This window comes from Chanodichthys erythropterus, chromosome 13, assembly GCF_024489055.1.
Source record: "Chanodichthys erythropterus isolate Z2021 chromosome 13, ASM2448905v1, whole genome shotgun sequence".
NCBI classification, from domain to species: Eukaryota; Metazoa; Chordata; class Actinopteri; order Cypriniformes; family Xenocyprididae; genus Chanodichthys; species Chanodichthys erythropterus.
The window spans coordinates 33,803,571-33,820,463 of NC_090233.1; the positions used below are offsets into that span (position 1 = coordinate 33,803,571).

The 16,893-nt window shown below is 39.2% G+C and overlaps 1 protein-coding gene across 1 annotated transcript in view; it reads left to right on the forward strand.

The window, feature by feature from the left end:
• The first annotated feature begins 190 nt into the window (after nucleotides 1-190).
• gas2l1 (growth arrest-specific 2 like 1) overlaps nucleotides 191-16,893 on the forward strand; it is a 41,572-nt gene continuing 24,869 nt past the window's right edge. Inside the window, exon 1 of the mRNA XM_067407908.1 lies at nucleotides 191-1,333. Coding sequence (XP_067264009.1) covers nucleotides 647-1,333 — 687 coding nt within the window. The 5' untranslated portion in view covers nucleotides 191-646. The remainder of the gene's footprint in view (nucleotides 1,334-16,893) is intronic.

Below are 16,893 nucleotides of genomic sequence, written 5' to 3' on the forward strand. Positions count from 1 at the left end.
AAATATAAACGGTTTGGACGTTAGTAGTGTCTTGGGCAATTGAAAAAAAGGGTCTGCATGGGAATAAAGTTGTCGTTGATCCTCTAATGAGATGTAACTCAATGTATAAGCCACTGCAGCTCAGCGCGTCGTGCAGGAGGCGGCGCATAGGACGGTAGGATCATTTCCAACTGACGAAGATTATTATTAAAGTGCCCCAGTAGACCGGGGCTGCCTTCCTGCCTCAATCGGCCATGCGTCCTCCGAATTGGTATGAACGAATAAATAAACGAGGCGTTGCGGAGCGCTGTTAGCCAATGCGGATAACGTTACTTCTCACACACACTAAAGCGCGTCGAGTGGGATAGTATGTCGTCGAGCTGTCATGTAGGCTACTGATAATTGTCATGTTTCTGTGTCGGTCTGGACTTCCATAGGGGAATGAGTAATCGCGATGTGGTCATTGAAGGAGGCGGGTATCTCACAGACATCCGGAATCCATCGCGGGATCCCACAGCTGCACCGCGGAGCTGCGAGGCAAAGCGGCCCGCTTTAGGAGCTCCTACCGCGCGTCGTTATGCCATTCCCAACGCTGTTTATGGAGGATTACTGTACGAGACAGTCGTGCGTCATTTCGTGCCTTGATTGATACACATTTTCCCATAATATGGCCGATCAGAGCAACATTCAGTCTGCCGCTTCCAAAAGCATCAGGCCGTTCAAATCCAGCGAGGAATACCTGTATGCCATGAAAGAGGATTTGGCTGAATGGCTGAACACGCTGTACGACCTGGACATCACGGCGGACACTTTTATGGAGGGTCTGGAGACCGGCTGCGCGCTCTGTCGGCATGCCAACAACGTGAACCGCGCCGCCCACGAATTCACGGCGAATTATCCAGATGCTGCGCTTTCTTTGCGGATACCCAGCAAGGACGTGGTCTTCCAGTCGAGGAACGTCATACCGGGGTCGTTTTTGGCCAGAGACAACGTGTCGAACTTCATCGGCTGGTGCAGACAGGAGCTCTGGATCAAAGATGTGCTCATGTTCGAGACCAACGACCTGGTGGAGAGGTGTAACGAGAAGAACTTGGTGCTGTGCCTCTTGGAGGTGGCTCGCCGAGGGGCCAAATTCGGCATGCTGGCCCCCATGTTGATTCAACTCGAGGAGGAGATCGAGGAGGAGATCCGGGACCAGGAGAACCTGACAGAGGCTCTGGGGGAGTCCCAGAGCCCGCCGAGCAGGACGTACAGTCGCAAGGAAAGCATTGGCGAGCCCGACCCAGAGCTGTTGGCCCGCTGGCAGCAGCAGCAGAAGAGAGTCCTGCTGGATATGCGCAACCTGGACGAGCTGGTGAGTTTGACAGCTGTCAGAATACAAGCTCGGGTTCATAATAATCGCAACTGTTGGGTTATTATTATTATGCGAGGAGAGAGAGACTACAGAGTGAAGGCACTGATTCAACACGTGTTGCATTTTATTTGTTTAAACACATCAAATCACCACATAATGAATGTGTTGTGGAAAGTGGAGGAATGATGCTGATTTCTGGTGTCAGAGCTTAGTTGTGTTACACTGTGCATGTTTATCTGGAGTGGAAATTAAATATTTTATAGCAGGGCTTCTAGTTATAGTGGATATAATTTGATTTTCAATCAAATCTTGATGTGCACTGAATAGTGGCTTTACATCCCAAATGTCAGCCTATAGCACTTGTCCAGCCCTGCTCCAGTGTCTTGCAATAAACACCTGCCAAGTTTTTTGTAATCCTGAAGACCTTGATTAACTGGTTTAGGTGTGTTTAATTAGGGTTGGAGCGAAACTCTGCAGGACAGTGACCTGCAGGAGCTGATTTTGATGCCCCTGGCCTATAGGAAGAACACTGGTGCTATCTCATTGCACTGATTCTTGAAACATGAAACAAAACATGGTAGTGACAGCTTTACCCAGCATTAGTTTTTTAAAATAGCAAACTTTACTCTGTGAAATGATCGCTAGAATATATTTTTAACATAAATGCACCATTTCTTTGGATTTTCTCATTATTTGATTCACTATCTCTAGCCCTGTGCATTCTGGTTGTTTGGATCACGAGTGGACTATGCCAAGATGTAAACTGTCTATAAAACGGTTTGAGCTTGTCCACTATTGACCACTTCTAGAGGTAGTCAAAAACTAATTTGACCGGATTGCTTTGTAGTGTAGACACTCATGTGGTCAAATGTGTTTGAACTGCCACAAAAGACCGCAAAAAACATTATGGGAAGCGCGCTAGCCAGACGGGATGTAAACTTTGCTGGCTGAAGCCCCAAGTTTGGTTTAAAGATGAAAAATGTACCAAGCACAATGTTCTCTCACCATTCCTGATTTTTAACACATTCAAAGGGTTCAGCATGGTCTTGCTGGTATCAGAGCAGAAAGAAAGCTGATGCTCTTTGTTTTTCTGTCATCTCCAGTGGCCTGTTGCATGAAGCTCGTTGAACAAACTCTGAGTTTCAGAGTGGTTTAGAGTTGACAAATCCAGATAAATCCAACCTGGTTTAGATCAGGATCAGCTGTTGCACAACGCTCGGTATAAACATTCTCTGTCAACTCAGGTTTAATCCAGAGTTTGCGATTAAATCTGAAGCATGTGTACGTGAAAGTGTGACACATGCGGCAAACAGCCAATCACACAGAACATGGAGAACGTCTGTTTGATTCACTTCTCGTAAGAGAGCCGTGTAATTCACATATCTTCTGAAGATAAGAGATCATTGTGAAAAATATCATGAAATTAAATGCATTTAAAAAGCAGGAATAAACACTGCTGCTGCAGTGAAAGTTTGAGAAGGCAGCTGAAAGAAAATATCTGACTATATCAATGCATGTGAATCAAAGAAATATGCCTAATAATTTATAATATAATAATTTATATTAGTTTCACAAAGAGCTCAAATGAATACACATAAGTTTAATTTGTTTAAAAGCTTTATATATCGATACATGCATTATATTTATATCAATTTAAAAGCAAAGTTTAATATTAATTGTCAATTAATATAATAATATGAATATACTATTATATGAATTATACATAATTAATTCATATAATATAAACATAAATAATTAACAGCAAAAGATGAAAATATTTTAGAGACAAAATTGCTTACTATAAACAGATTTAATTTGGAGCAAGAAATACTGGGGGAGTGGCTTTATTGCATCAGATACAGGTCACTACTCACACCTGATTGGTCGAGTTTTGGTCTGCGATCTGTAACCCAGAATAAAACCTGCTCTGGAGCAGGATAGCTGTGTAGCATAAGTTACCATAGCAATGAAACCTGCTAAAAACCAATCCAGCTTCATAAGCCCGAAAAACCAGAGTTTGCTCAAACTAATCTTGAACTTAACTGGTTAGTAATGAAACCAGCTTTGTGCAACAGGCCACAGGTATTTTGTCCATTAGATAGAAAGATCTGAAACAGCCCATAGATTTACCCGCCTATAGAAATCAGGACAGAAGTGGTTGAAAGTGGACAAAAGAGATGGATTAAAACACCAGGTGTAAATGGGAAAGTGTCTCCCTCGTCTACTTGTGATCCTATCAACCAATATGCATCATAATACCAGGTGTAAACAGGGTATAGTGTATAGTCCCTCCTTATATCCAATAGAAATAGAATAGTGCCCGGTTGCATAAAGCACCTTAAGTTTTTCCCTTAAGTATGACACTTAAGGCGTGATTTCCCCTTAACTAAGGGAATGACTTAAGGGTGTTGCATATAATCTCTTAAATTGTTCTCTTAGGTAAGGGAAACCGTTAAGTGTTTAACGACAGCATCCCAGGTTTTGCCGTTAAAAAATTCTACTGTTGCCATGGACACGTTATTTGTTAATACGTATCGTGGTAAGTTTTCACAGAAAACAACATAATATGGATAAGGAAAACAAAAAAGAAAACCAAATATGAAAGAGACGAGAAACTCAAATTGATTGTTTACTCAAAATTGAGATTTCTGCCGTCATTCACTCACCCTGACGCCCTCATGTCGTTCCAAACCCATAAGACTTTCATTCATCTTTGGATAACAAATAAAGATATTTTTAATATTCTCTCATCATTTATGTCCATTTATTGAAAGACATCCATATGATTACGGCTGTGTCGGAAGCTCAAATGTGCGCGCAAGAACAAATGAGGTTTGTTTTTGCGTGTGATGCACGCACGTTTGCGCTTCCGTTGACCATGTAAGATATGTTATAAGATATGTTATATTTCATCAATGTTTATGTGAATAAACCGCTAAAATACAATTTGTCTATCATATAAAGCGGCCGATCGTGGCACGTTATACGACTTGGATTGAACCTGCTCACTCTGTGTAACACTTAAGGTGAAGTTTTACGAACCTTACGATATACTTAGGGAAATGAAGGTTAAGGGGCTTTATGCAACACTTACGCATTACTTAAGTGAAATATATATACTTAAGGGAAATTCTTAAGGGTTTATGACGTTTCGCCTAAAGAAACCCTTAAGTAACACTTAACGGTTATTTTCTGCAACACCCTTAAGTTTAAGGGAAACATAAGGGCGATCTTAAGGGAAAATTACACTTAAGGTGCTTTATGCAACCGGGCACAGAACCTTTGTTACCTAAAGGATGTACTGTTAAATCATCTTGTACAGTAAAGTATTTGTCTTTTAAAAACTATTTTTTAAAATGTTTCTAGAGCAGCATTCTTCTAACTTAGGAATGTTTAAATGTTATGAGACATGCATTTATGACAAAATTAGATTTCCCCTTAACTAAGGGAATGACTTAAGGGTGTTGCATATAATCTCTTAAACTGTTCTCTTAGGTAAGGGAAACCGTTAAGTGTTTAACGACAGCATCCCAGGTTTTGCCGTTAAAAAATTCTACTGTTGCCATGGACACGTTATTTGTTAATACGTATCGTGGTAAGTTTTCACAGAAAACAACATAATATGGATAAGGAAAACAAAAAAGAAAACCAAATATGAAAGAGACGAGAAACTCAAATTGATTGTTTACTCAAAATTGAGATTTCTGCCGTCATTCACTCACCCTGACGCCCTCATGTCGTTCCAAACCCATAAGACTTTCATTCATCTTTGGACAACAAATAAAGATATTTTTAATATTCTCTCATCATTTATGTCCATTTATTGAAAGACATCCATATGATTACGGCTGTGTCGGAAGCTCAAATGTGCGCGCAAGAACCAATGAGGGTTGTTTTTGCGTGTGATGCACGCACGTTTGCGCTTCCGTTTACCATATAAGATATGTTATAAGATGTTATATTTCATCAATGTTTATGTGAATAAACCGCTAAAGTACAATTTGTCTATCATATAAAGCGGCCGATCGTGGCACGTTATACGACTTGGATTGAACCTGCTCACTCTGTGTAACACTTAAGGTGAAGTTTTACGAACCTTACGATATACTTAGGGAAATGAAGGTTAAGGGGCTTTATGCAACACTTACGCATTACTTAAGTGAAAAATATATACTTAAGGGAAATTCTTAAGGGTTTATGACGTTTCGCCTAAAGAAACCCTTAAGTAACACTTAACGGTTATTTTCTGCAACACCCTTAAGTTTAAGGGAAACATAAGGGCGATCTTAAGGGAAAATTACACTTAAGGTGCTTTATGCAACCGGGCACAGACATTTATGAAAACATTTAAAAGTCATGCAAAATAGAAGCCAGCCTTGATTATGAAGCGCCTGTTTCAGTACTTGCTGTGAATGAATTAAGGTCACACAAGGCAGGTTTTATTGTTTTTGCTATTATTTTAAGTAATTGTGCCTTTATTTTTTGTCATGTTTTAAACCCCTCACAATTAGTAAAGAAAATTAGTTTGAAACCATCTCAGTTCAGTTTGTAAATATTTCTAGTTGTAATAATTAGGCCTGCACGATTCTGGGAAAAATATGAATCACGATTTTTTAGCTTAGAATTGATATCACGATTCTCTACAACGATTTTTTTTTCTCATGAAATGTAATTTTTATTGCACACATGAACCATGACAAAACAAAACAAATTGGAAGTACCAAAAATATTTGTTTTGGCACCTATAGAACATTGCACATCACCACAAGCCTGTAAACATAGAGGCTTCAATGAATAGAACTACCGCGCTCGCTCGACGAGTGAAACACGAGACTAGCGTTCACACCAAACGCGAATAGAGCGTCAAATTCGCGTCTACCGCGTCTAGTTTGCCGCTTGAACATTTTGAATGCATTCGCGCGTCTAGAGCGAAATAGACGCGCGTAAAAACAAGCGTTTGAAGCGAAATTGACACGCGTCCGAGGCGAAATCCGCTTCTTGTGGGAGGTGCAAGTGCTAGGCGGTTGTCTGTTTGCAAGATGGCTGATGTTGATCGTGCGTTCATCGAGAGAGATACCGCTTTGTATTTGCTCTGGAGAGCAGAACAGCGGCGTAGGGGTCAGCGTCGCGGGAAGGCTGCGGGTCGATAAACGTGTACGTGACTCGAAAGTGAAATGTGTATTTACAACTTACCAGGTAGCCCAATCTCCTCACCGACACTCTTCCAAGCGAGGTCCTTTTTATTCCTGTCTGAAGTATGAACTTGTGTCATAAATCTCTGGCTGACGCGCGAATGAGGCGAATTCGCGTCTGATGGCTGATTTTTTTTTTTTTTTTTTTTTTAAATCGAAGTCATTTAAAAATTAAATCGTGAACAGGGTGAATCGAGATCGCGATTTTATAACGATTTATCGTGCAGGCCTAGTAATAATTATAGTTTTCTGATGGTTTTGACCCATATTGAGTGAAAACACCTTTTGTGAGAAAATGTAAGCAGAAGGTATCGCCTCAAACTGTAGAATACCTCTGACCTTATTGAATATATTCATCCAAAATGGTCTTGTGAGTGGATCTTTGTGTTGGTGTGTGTAGGATGAAAGGTCAGAGAGTGTGTCATTCATTTATTTTGGTGTGTGACATGACATCTAAGTCTGCACATTTCCCTTGCACCGTGGTTATGTAGCATGTTGGCGGTCCATGGCATATCTCACCTATGTGTTTCTTGAGGGTGAAAGGTTGTTTCTTTAGGATCAGAGATATTGGATCCTGATCTGTGTTATTGAGTCTGCTATCAATATGAAGTTTGGTAACTTGATCATTTTTCATTAAGAATAACAAGCATACTAGGGGATTTATGTGATACAATTGCTTATAGGATAAAGTCCTGATGTTTGGCAAGATTAGCAGAGAGTGACTGATGAACATTTCCTTGTTATTTGATTTAGCTCCTCCGTCACAACCGGACGAAAAATAATGCTGTTTCTCAAAAAGATTCTCCTTCAGTTTGCATTGTGCTTTTGCCAGTCATGATAATCTGCTCTCATCCAATTATGTTGTTATTAGAATGTTTGGGGAGACAACAGGGCAAAATCTGCAGTTTCCCACAAGCACAGGGACTTAATTTGACTAATTATTTGACTGTGTCCCATTTACTGTGGTGGTTATTTCCCTCTAAAAGTCCCTCTTTTTACTCATTTAATTTTATCACTTAAAACTGTCACCAGATATATCATGCCAAAGATCAATGTTCAACATGCTCAGCTTACATATAAAATGAAGTGGTTGTTGATCTAGTGTTGGTCCATCATAGAAACAGTCAGCCCTTGTGAGCGTGTAAGCACCTTTTTTCCCCAAGCGTGAACTGCTAGCATCAGCATAAGTTCAGGCAGGGTGAAGAAACAGTGGATGTCAGGTGCTGTTACATCAGGAATTCATTCCATACAGTTAGCATTTTTTTCTTAATGTAAGCCTGATATTAAAGTATAGACAAAGTGATTTATCTGGTGTCTGGCAGTGAAGACGCATTTGTCCTATTTAATGCTTGACCTTGTCTGGTTTGTCTAACACAGCTGTTAGTCATCTTATCTCATGAACCATGTTGCCGAACAGAGCAACTGGCTTTGTCCTGCAGAGACAGGGTGGATTCAGTGACGGGCAGCAAGTCCAAACATTGCATCATCCTGAAGCCTCAGGACATACTGGAGCACTCAGCGGAATTCATCCGATCAAACACTCTCTCTTCTTGTCTTCTTTATTATATCACCTGCCCTTTGAAATTCTATGATTTCTCACAGGCGTTGGTCTCTGACAGGCAAGTTCGGACAACTTTGTTTTGATTAATTTACAGTTCACTTTTGTAACAGTTGAGATGTGTCATGCAGCCACTTATGACTGTTGTTTAGGTAAAGTACACTTCCACACATGTGCATTCAGACTTCCTCATATATATAAAAAGCTTGTTGTTTCATTGTTTCAGACATTGACATGTGCATTTTTCGTTTTTGCTTTTCATCATGATATTTGCTGTTGCACTTTGCTGATTTTAGTGTTGTTATATAAATACGCTAAAAAAAGTCATTTAAAGGGTTAGTTCACTCAAAAATGAAAATTCTGTCATTTATTACTCACCCTCATGCTGTTCCACACCCGTAAGACCTTCGTTCATCTTTGGAACACAAATTAAGATATTTTAGTTGAAATCCGATGGCTCCGTGAGGCCTCCATAGGGAGCAATGACACTTCCTCTCTCAAGTAGGGCTGGGTATCGTTCAAAAATTTTCGATACCGAGACGATACCGATACCTTGACTTCGATACCGATACCTAAACGATACCTTTTTCGGTACCAGTTTTATAAAATATGTTTAAACAAGATTACATAACCTCAAAAAAATCTTTGGTTTTATATTTTAACTTTGTTGACTTTTTTTCAGACTCAAAGACTCATCTCCTGAGCCACTGCGGGGAATAAAAAAAGCACAAATTAAAAAAATTTACCCAACACAATAAATCAGTGCAAATAGTTTTAATAAAGTTTAGTTTTCAATGCAAAAATTAAGTATGTGAGGCTCTTTTTTAAATCACTCAGCAATTGTTCTTCAAAAAATTATTATTAACAAGATCAAAGTGGAAGTAAGAGTGACGCAAGTTCGTTGCGTCTTACCGTGAAATAAGAGTTCTGTGTCTTTATTAAAATCAACACATTAATGATTCATCTCTCATCCACCCGCAATTAATTTGAATGTTATTTTTTTTTTTTATTACTTGGCCCGACCCGCAAATTATCCGCAGTATCAGGAGGACGCTGATACCTATTTTTCAGCAGAATTGTTCGCGTTCTGGAGCCAGAGGCAGAGCCTGTGCTCGTGCAGGCGAACGAGCCTGTCATGAACCGGTCGCGTGTTTCCATAGACTTGAGGGACGAACGCTGATGTAAAGCTGCTGTGTGTTGTACCTTAGACTACAAAAAACATTGCGCGTTCCGCTGTTTCTGCAGGCAGTGCTACACTTTTGTTTTCTGTTAACAGTATCTGTAGTGAACCGGCTGCTCACATAAACAGCCGTTTCTCACCCGTCCATTCGGAGATAAACTGAAAACGAAACCGTTGATTCAATCGCCCTCTCGCACATAGGGTCTCTCTCGCGCGTATAGTTTTATATATTTAGATATAAATAACAATGTAGCGCAACGTTACTTGCTCCTCAACGAGACAGCGAAAGCATTTCTCCGCCCCTCTCCTCGGCTCCATTCTGAGGTACCGAAATTTGGTACCGAATGACAAGACACTTTTCGATACTCGGTAGTATCGAGGCAGTTCGATCGGTACCTAAAAAGTATCGAGTTCGGTACCCAGCCCTACTCTCAAGATCCATAAAGGTACTATAAACATATTTAAATCAGTTCATGTGAGTACAGTGGTTCAATATTAATATTATAAAGCGACAAGAGTATTTTTGGTGTGTCAAAAAAAACAAAATAACGACTTATTTAGTGATGGCCGATTTCAAAACACTGCTTCAGGAAGCATCGGAGCACAAATGAATCAGTGTGTCGAATCTGCTGTTCGGAGCGCCAAAGTCACGTGATTTCAGCAGTTTGACAGGCAATCTGAATCATGATTCGATACACTGATTCATTTGTGCTCCGAATCTTCCTGAAGCAGTGTTTTGAAATCGGCCATCACTAAATAAGTCGTTATTTTGTTTTTTTGGTGCACCAAAATATTCTCGTCGCTTTATAATATTTATATTGAAACACTGTACTCACATGAACCGATTTAAATATGTATTGTATTGTTATATATTATATTGACAACTCATCAATTAAATATTTACAATTATAAATATTTATATCATTCTGCATAATTGGGTGTTTTTAAATAAACACTGACATTCAAGATGATATATATAACAATAATATAAGTGATCACCCGGATTTGGAACTACCTATGTTGTCTTTATTTAAAGTGTTCACAGACAAATTTGCTTTATGTATTTCCCCAGCGTCAAAATCAGGCACAAATAAATAACAGGAAACACGATTCCTGGCTGCATGTCAATATCCATGGATAACTGGATCATTGATAAGTTGTAACACTAGGTACACTAGTGTTGAGTCCAACTTTTAGTTTAATTGTTTGTTTTACTCATGGTTTACTTGCATTTTTCGCAGTTTCCCTTATTAAATCCAGTCATGCAGCAGGCTCTTTTGACACTCACTCTGGCTGAGGGGCCATGTTCCGGCAGGAAAGTGACATCAATGCATACCCTCTATAAAAAGTGTATTGTGGTAAAAAATGGAAGTTCCAAACCTGTATGACTTTCTTTCTTCTGCAAAAGACGGCACTTTGAAAAATGTTGGTATTCAAACAGTTTTGGTTATCATTGACTTCCATTGTATGGACAAAAACAAAACAAAACAAACAAACAAACAAACAAAAAAACAGAAAAATGTGTTACTATGTTACTAAGTTACTACTACTAATATGTTACTATGTTACTAAGTCATACAGGTTTGAAACGACATGAGAATAAGTAAATGACTACAGACTTTTCATTTTTGGGGCAAACTATCGCTGTAATTGTATTATTTACTATAACTAAATCTGCCTGGCTACATTGGATTAAATCAGCGAAAGGTGTAAAAAGATTTTAAGGGTCACATCAGGTAAAATGATTCCCTTAAAGTCTCCCTGAAATCAAATTTTTTTTAGCTTTTAGTATGAATATGTTAGCCTCAATGTTATGAATAAGCTGGTGTGTTCCAAAACAATGACAAAATTTGCATTTAGGAGATGTAAGCATTCAAAACTTACAGTCTCTCTCTTCCGCTAAAATGAATCACAGATTTTCATGACATCACATCGCATTTCAGCTTCTCATCAAATCTTCTGTCCAATCAAATGCTCTTTAGAATTTGAAGTCCCGCCTCTCCTACACTATCAACAGACACTGAAGCTGCGGCAGAAATCTGTCATTTTTTCACACATTTACTAGTTTCTACATGGTGAATGGCACATAGTGCACTATATAGAGTATAGGGAACAATTCAGACAGTGTAAATATGCTTTCCATTGACACGAATGAAGTCGTTTTCTCGTTAGTACAATGTGAACCGCCGCAGTGCAAGCACAGTGCTCTGGCCCAGGGACACGAGAGCACAGAGCGGATCATATCTGCAAGTCGGCTCAGACCATGAAAGGTAACAGACCCATTTAAATTCTGCTATATTTTAAAGTTATATAGAGGAGATTAGGAGGATAAATGGTTAGATATTAAAAGGAAACACCGGTTTTACTTACAGGAGTTTAATAGCTCTGGCCGAGCTGTGATATTAACAAAATGCTATTGGCTATTTCACACTTCACACTTGCAGTTTACATCATGGATTGAATTAGCATCATTCTTGCCTTGATTATTAAAATATTTTTTCACTGATATACAGATACATTTTAAGTGCTGTCTATGTGAAGTGTGAAATCCAGTCTGCTGCACTGATCTCTGGACAGCCATTTTTATTTATTGGATTTAATTTGTGGATTTTAGCTCGGTCATGATGAATTTCAGCTTTTAATACTGATACACACAGATATCAAAGTCACTGTCAAAATGAAAGATTCATGATTGTGAAGTAAGCAAAAACGATGACCATGAGGATTATTCCACTTTGATCTTGTATTTCTTAAAGAGATTTACATGGAAACCAGATAGAAGACTTTTACGGATGTGCTCGGATTTAGTGTTGGTAATCCTATTCATCCCTGAGGAATATGAAAGGTAGTTTTGCCTCATCCTCATCTTCCATTAGATCCTCACACATCCACAAACACAGAAGCACACACATCCTACTCTCTAAAAGGGTTTAATAGTTTGAAATAACATTCATGCAGTATGAGGAAAAGCAGAAGTGTCTCTGAGATATGAGTGTATTTGAATTACACAGCTATAGTTCCTCTTGATTTTCTTAGTTACAGAAACACTGATACAAATACTCCTCTGCACCTCTCCATCTAATGTTACTCATCGTGATGAGTTTGGCTGGGATTTTCCACTGTTTAAAGGCATTGTGTAATGTTATTTAGTATAGCCTATTTCTGCTAAAAATGTCTAGTCACAAATCTAAGAGCAGCTCAAACTGAATTTATCCATACGGTCAGCCTAATGCTGTGGAACTCAACCCAAAGTTGAGGCAGAGACAGTTTTGCTCTGTCTGCTTTCTCAGCATTTGTCATTTGTTTGTGTAACGTCTGTTGCCTGTCTCAGTGCATTACATCACTCACTCATCATATAGTTGCACATACTCTTGGCTACTCGGAATACTTTAAAAAGAAATGCTATATAATATACAAGTTTGGGGATTTTTAAAATGTGTTTTAAAAGATGTGTCTATTCTCTCCAAGGCTGTATTTATTTGATCAAAAATACAGTAAAGCAGTAATATTGTGAATTATTATTATAATTTAAAATAACTATTTCCTATTTCAATATGGAAATTTGATCTTGTGATGGCAAAGCTAAATTGTCAGCACCATTACTCCAGTCTTCAGTGTCACATGATCCTTCAGAAATCATTCTAATATGCTGATTTGGTGGTCAAGAAATATTCTCCCAGCCTGGGAGATGAGGGTGGACCTGGGAAAGAAACTAGTCTTCCCCCATGTTGTGCAAACACAGCTGAGGCCAGACATGGTCTTATGGTCCGAGGAGGCAAGGAAAATAATCTTGATCGAACTGACAGTCCCGTGGGAAGACGGGTGCGAGGAGGCCTATGAGCGGAAAGCCACCAAGTATCAGGACCTCGTAGAGCAGTGTAGGGCCAAAGGGTGGCAGACCTGGCTATTCCCAGTTGAGGTCGGGTGTAGGGGCTTCCCGGCACAGTCTGTGTGGAAGACACTCACAGCTCTGGGCTTACAAGGTAGGGAAAGGAAGACAGCTGTTCGTAGGTTGGGTGAGGCAGCAGAAAGAGCGTCTTGCTGGCTCTGGAGTAGGAGGGAGGAGTTGAGCTGGGGGCCAGGAGGAGGTGGGTAGTGATTGGCCACCACTGCCGACCCGCCAACTGGAGGGTGTTGTGGTTCAGGGTTGAAACACCCTGTGAAAGTTGGACGCCACCTGACGACATCTTCTCCTGGCTGAAAGCTACAGTCATGTACTATAGTTAGTGACTGGGTTAGACAGCATCAGTATAGATGTATCCAATAGAATAGTATTATTATCAAAAATATTAAGTATAATATATATATATATATATAATATATATATATATATATATATATATATATATATATATATATATATATATATATATAATATAGAACATATAGAATTCTTTGATGAATAGAAAGTTCAAAAGAATGGCATATATATGTATATGTCTGTATATAATATATATATATATATATATATATATATATATATATATATATATATATATATATATATATATATATATATACAGGTGCTGGTCATATAATTAGAATATCGTGAAAAATTTCATTTTTTTATTGTAAATTATTTTTAAAAATGAAACTTTCATATATTCTAGATTCCCTACATGTAAAGTAAAACATTTCACAAGTTTTTTTAATTTTTTTTTTTTTTTTTTTAATTTTGATGATTAATGCGTACAGCTCATGAAAGTCCAAAATCCAGTATCTCAAAATATTAGAATATTTCCTAAGATCAATCAAAAAATTGATTTTCAAAACAGAAAAGTTCAAGTTCTTTAAAGTATGTTCATTTGTACACTCAATACTTGGTCGGCAGCACATATTACAGCAAATGACTTGCTCCTAGCACAAATTACAGCATCAGTGAAGTGGGGCATGGAAGTGATTAGCCTGTGGCACTGCTGAGGCACTATTGAGCCTTCAGATCATCTGTATATTGTTGGATGGACTGTTTCTCATCTTTCTCTTGAAAATATCCCATAGATTCAGGGGTCAGGCATGTTGGCTGGCCAGTAAAGCACAGTAATATCATGGTCAGCAAACCACTTGGAAGTGTTTTTTGCACTGTGGGCAGGTGCTAAAGTCCTGCTGGAAAAGGAAATCAGCATCTCCATAAAGCTTGTCAGCAGATGGAAGCATAAAGTGCTCCAAAATCTCCTGGAAGATGGCTGCATTGACTTTGCACTTGATAAAACACAATGGACCAACACCAGCAGACGTCACGGCCCCCCAAATCAATACTGACTTCAGAAACTTCACACTAGACTTCAAGCAGCTTGGATTCTGTGCCTTTCCAGTCTTCCTTCAGACTCTGGGACTATAATTTCAACATGAAATGCAAAATTTACTTTTATCTGAAAAGAGGACTTGCGACCACTGTTCACTGTCCAGTTCTTTTCTCCTTAGCCCAGGTAAGATGCTTTTGACATGGTTTCTGATTCAGAAGTGGCTTGGTAGTCCTTTTCCTGAAGATGTCTGAGTGTGGTGACTCTTGATGCGCTGACTCCGGCTTCATTTGACTCATTGTGAAGCTCTCCCAAGTGTTTGAATCGGCTTTACTTGACAGTATTCTCAAGTTTGTGGTCATCCCTGTTGCTTGTGCACCTTTGCCTACCCAATTTCTTCCTTCCAGTCAACTTTGCATTCAATATGCTTTGATACAACACTTTGTAAACAGCCACCACATTCAGTAATGACCATCTGTGACTTACTCTCTTTGTGGAAGGTGTCAATGATTGTCTCCTGGACCATTGCCAAGTCAGCACTCTTCCCCATTAGTGTGATTTCAAAGAACAAGAGATACCCGGAATTTATACTGTAGGTATGCATAACATAAACAAACAAAAAAGGATCTTTTCTAAAATACCCAATGAAATGGCATCAAGGCACATGACCAGAAGGATGCCAAACAATTTCTAAGACATCAGTGGCTTTTTGTCTAACAGGCTATTTTTTCTCTTTCTCTCTCTCTTTCTCGCCCCGCTCTCTCCCCACACCCTGAGGCCTTGACATTCTGCTTCATGGTTTTATCAATAATGCACAACCCCGATATTCTCTCTCTCTCTCTTTGTTCCTCAGACACGCACATGCATGTGTACAGTACACATACACTCATAGTCCCTGCCCAGTGCTAAGGGGGAAAGGACAGAGAGAACTTTCTGCTTGATGGTGCAGTGTAGTATGGCTGCCTTTCTCATTATGATCCAGACATGAATAATATCTTAATTTATATGGCTTGTTGAGAAGTTTTCTGCAGAGCTCCTTTATAGCAGATTCAACTTTAGCAACTTTCCCCCTGTTGGCCGAACGGTTTTAAAATAAGGAACGTTTCCAGTTATTTTTCACTTGAGCTTGGTTTGGCACGGCACAATTACAAACCGTTTTTGGCCCAGAATTCTATTTACAGCTATTTATATCTCATACCGGCTGTAAACTCTTGCGTTACCAATGCAACAACTGATGCATTTGTATTGCGTTTTAAAGAGCTCTATTATCAGCCCTGCCATGGAAAATGAAACCATATCCGTAATGGCTGTGCCGGATCCACACAGAATGGAACGGTTAAGCAATGAGAACGGTTTGTACTAAAGGTGGAAAAGCGGCTTTTGTTTCATAATTGATGATTTTTGCAACATCGACTCTGTTATTGATCTGACTCAATGTGAATAACAACACTGTTGTCTTCTATAGAGCTACTTATAGTTGAACTTATAGCTGAATTGAACTTATTACTCTGATGTTCTGCAGAAAATGTAAAATTATCATTATCGTCTTGTTGGAACTGCTTTTTACCACAAAAAGCCCCACGCTTGTTGTGCTCTAGAGTCAAATTGGAGAGATTTATGGAGGTGACTGCAATTCCCTAAAGGCTGAAAGGAATCCGAGGACAGTGAGAGAGGGAGGGAGACATAGCCGTGAGGTAGAGGTGAATCGAAGGACAATGATAGATGGAGAGAGTCTATTATCACAGAGAGGGGGTTGAGGGAAAACTGAAAGCTTTGCAGCAAAAGATATGATTAAAAAAGAAAAAAATGCAAGAGTTCAGTGGAGAGAGATGTGTGGGTGAGAGCGAAAGAAAAGAAGTAAGAGCAGCAAGAGAAACAAAACAGAGGGGAGCTGAGGACAGAGTAACAAGAACAAGATGGATGGAGAATAAAGAGAGCAGCGGAAAGAGTGAGGGCAGCTGGGGTGATGTGTTGCTCAGTGAACCTCATGGCAAGCTCGTTGTCATTGTGCATTTTCAAATTTGCTGATTACAAATTTACTGGTTTCAGAGATCCAGTATTTATTACCTAAACTTGCTTAATATTTTTGTTCAAACCATGATATATATTTCAGGATACTTGAAATAGAAATATTTGGTAACAATATGATTCTAACTGTATTATACAGGAATCACAATCACGGTAAAAAAGAATGCACAAAAGGTGCATTTGTAAGAGGATGAAGAGGCCCTCTGCTTTTTTCTACCAGTCATTGTGGCTTCATCTCTGATATCAGTATCAATAACCTTACTGGCATCACACTAGATCGCTGTGGGATGTCTTCACCCACACAGGTCAGGTTGTTCCACCATGTGAAGAGTGTTTGATGACTATTAACATGCCTGTTCTGT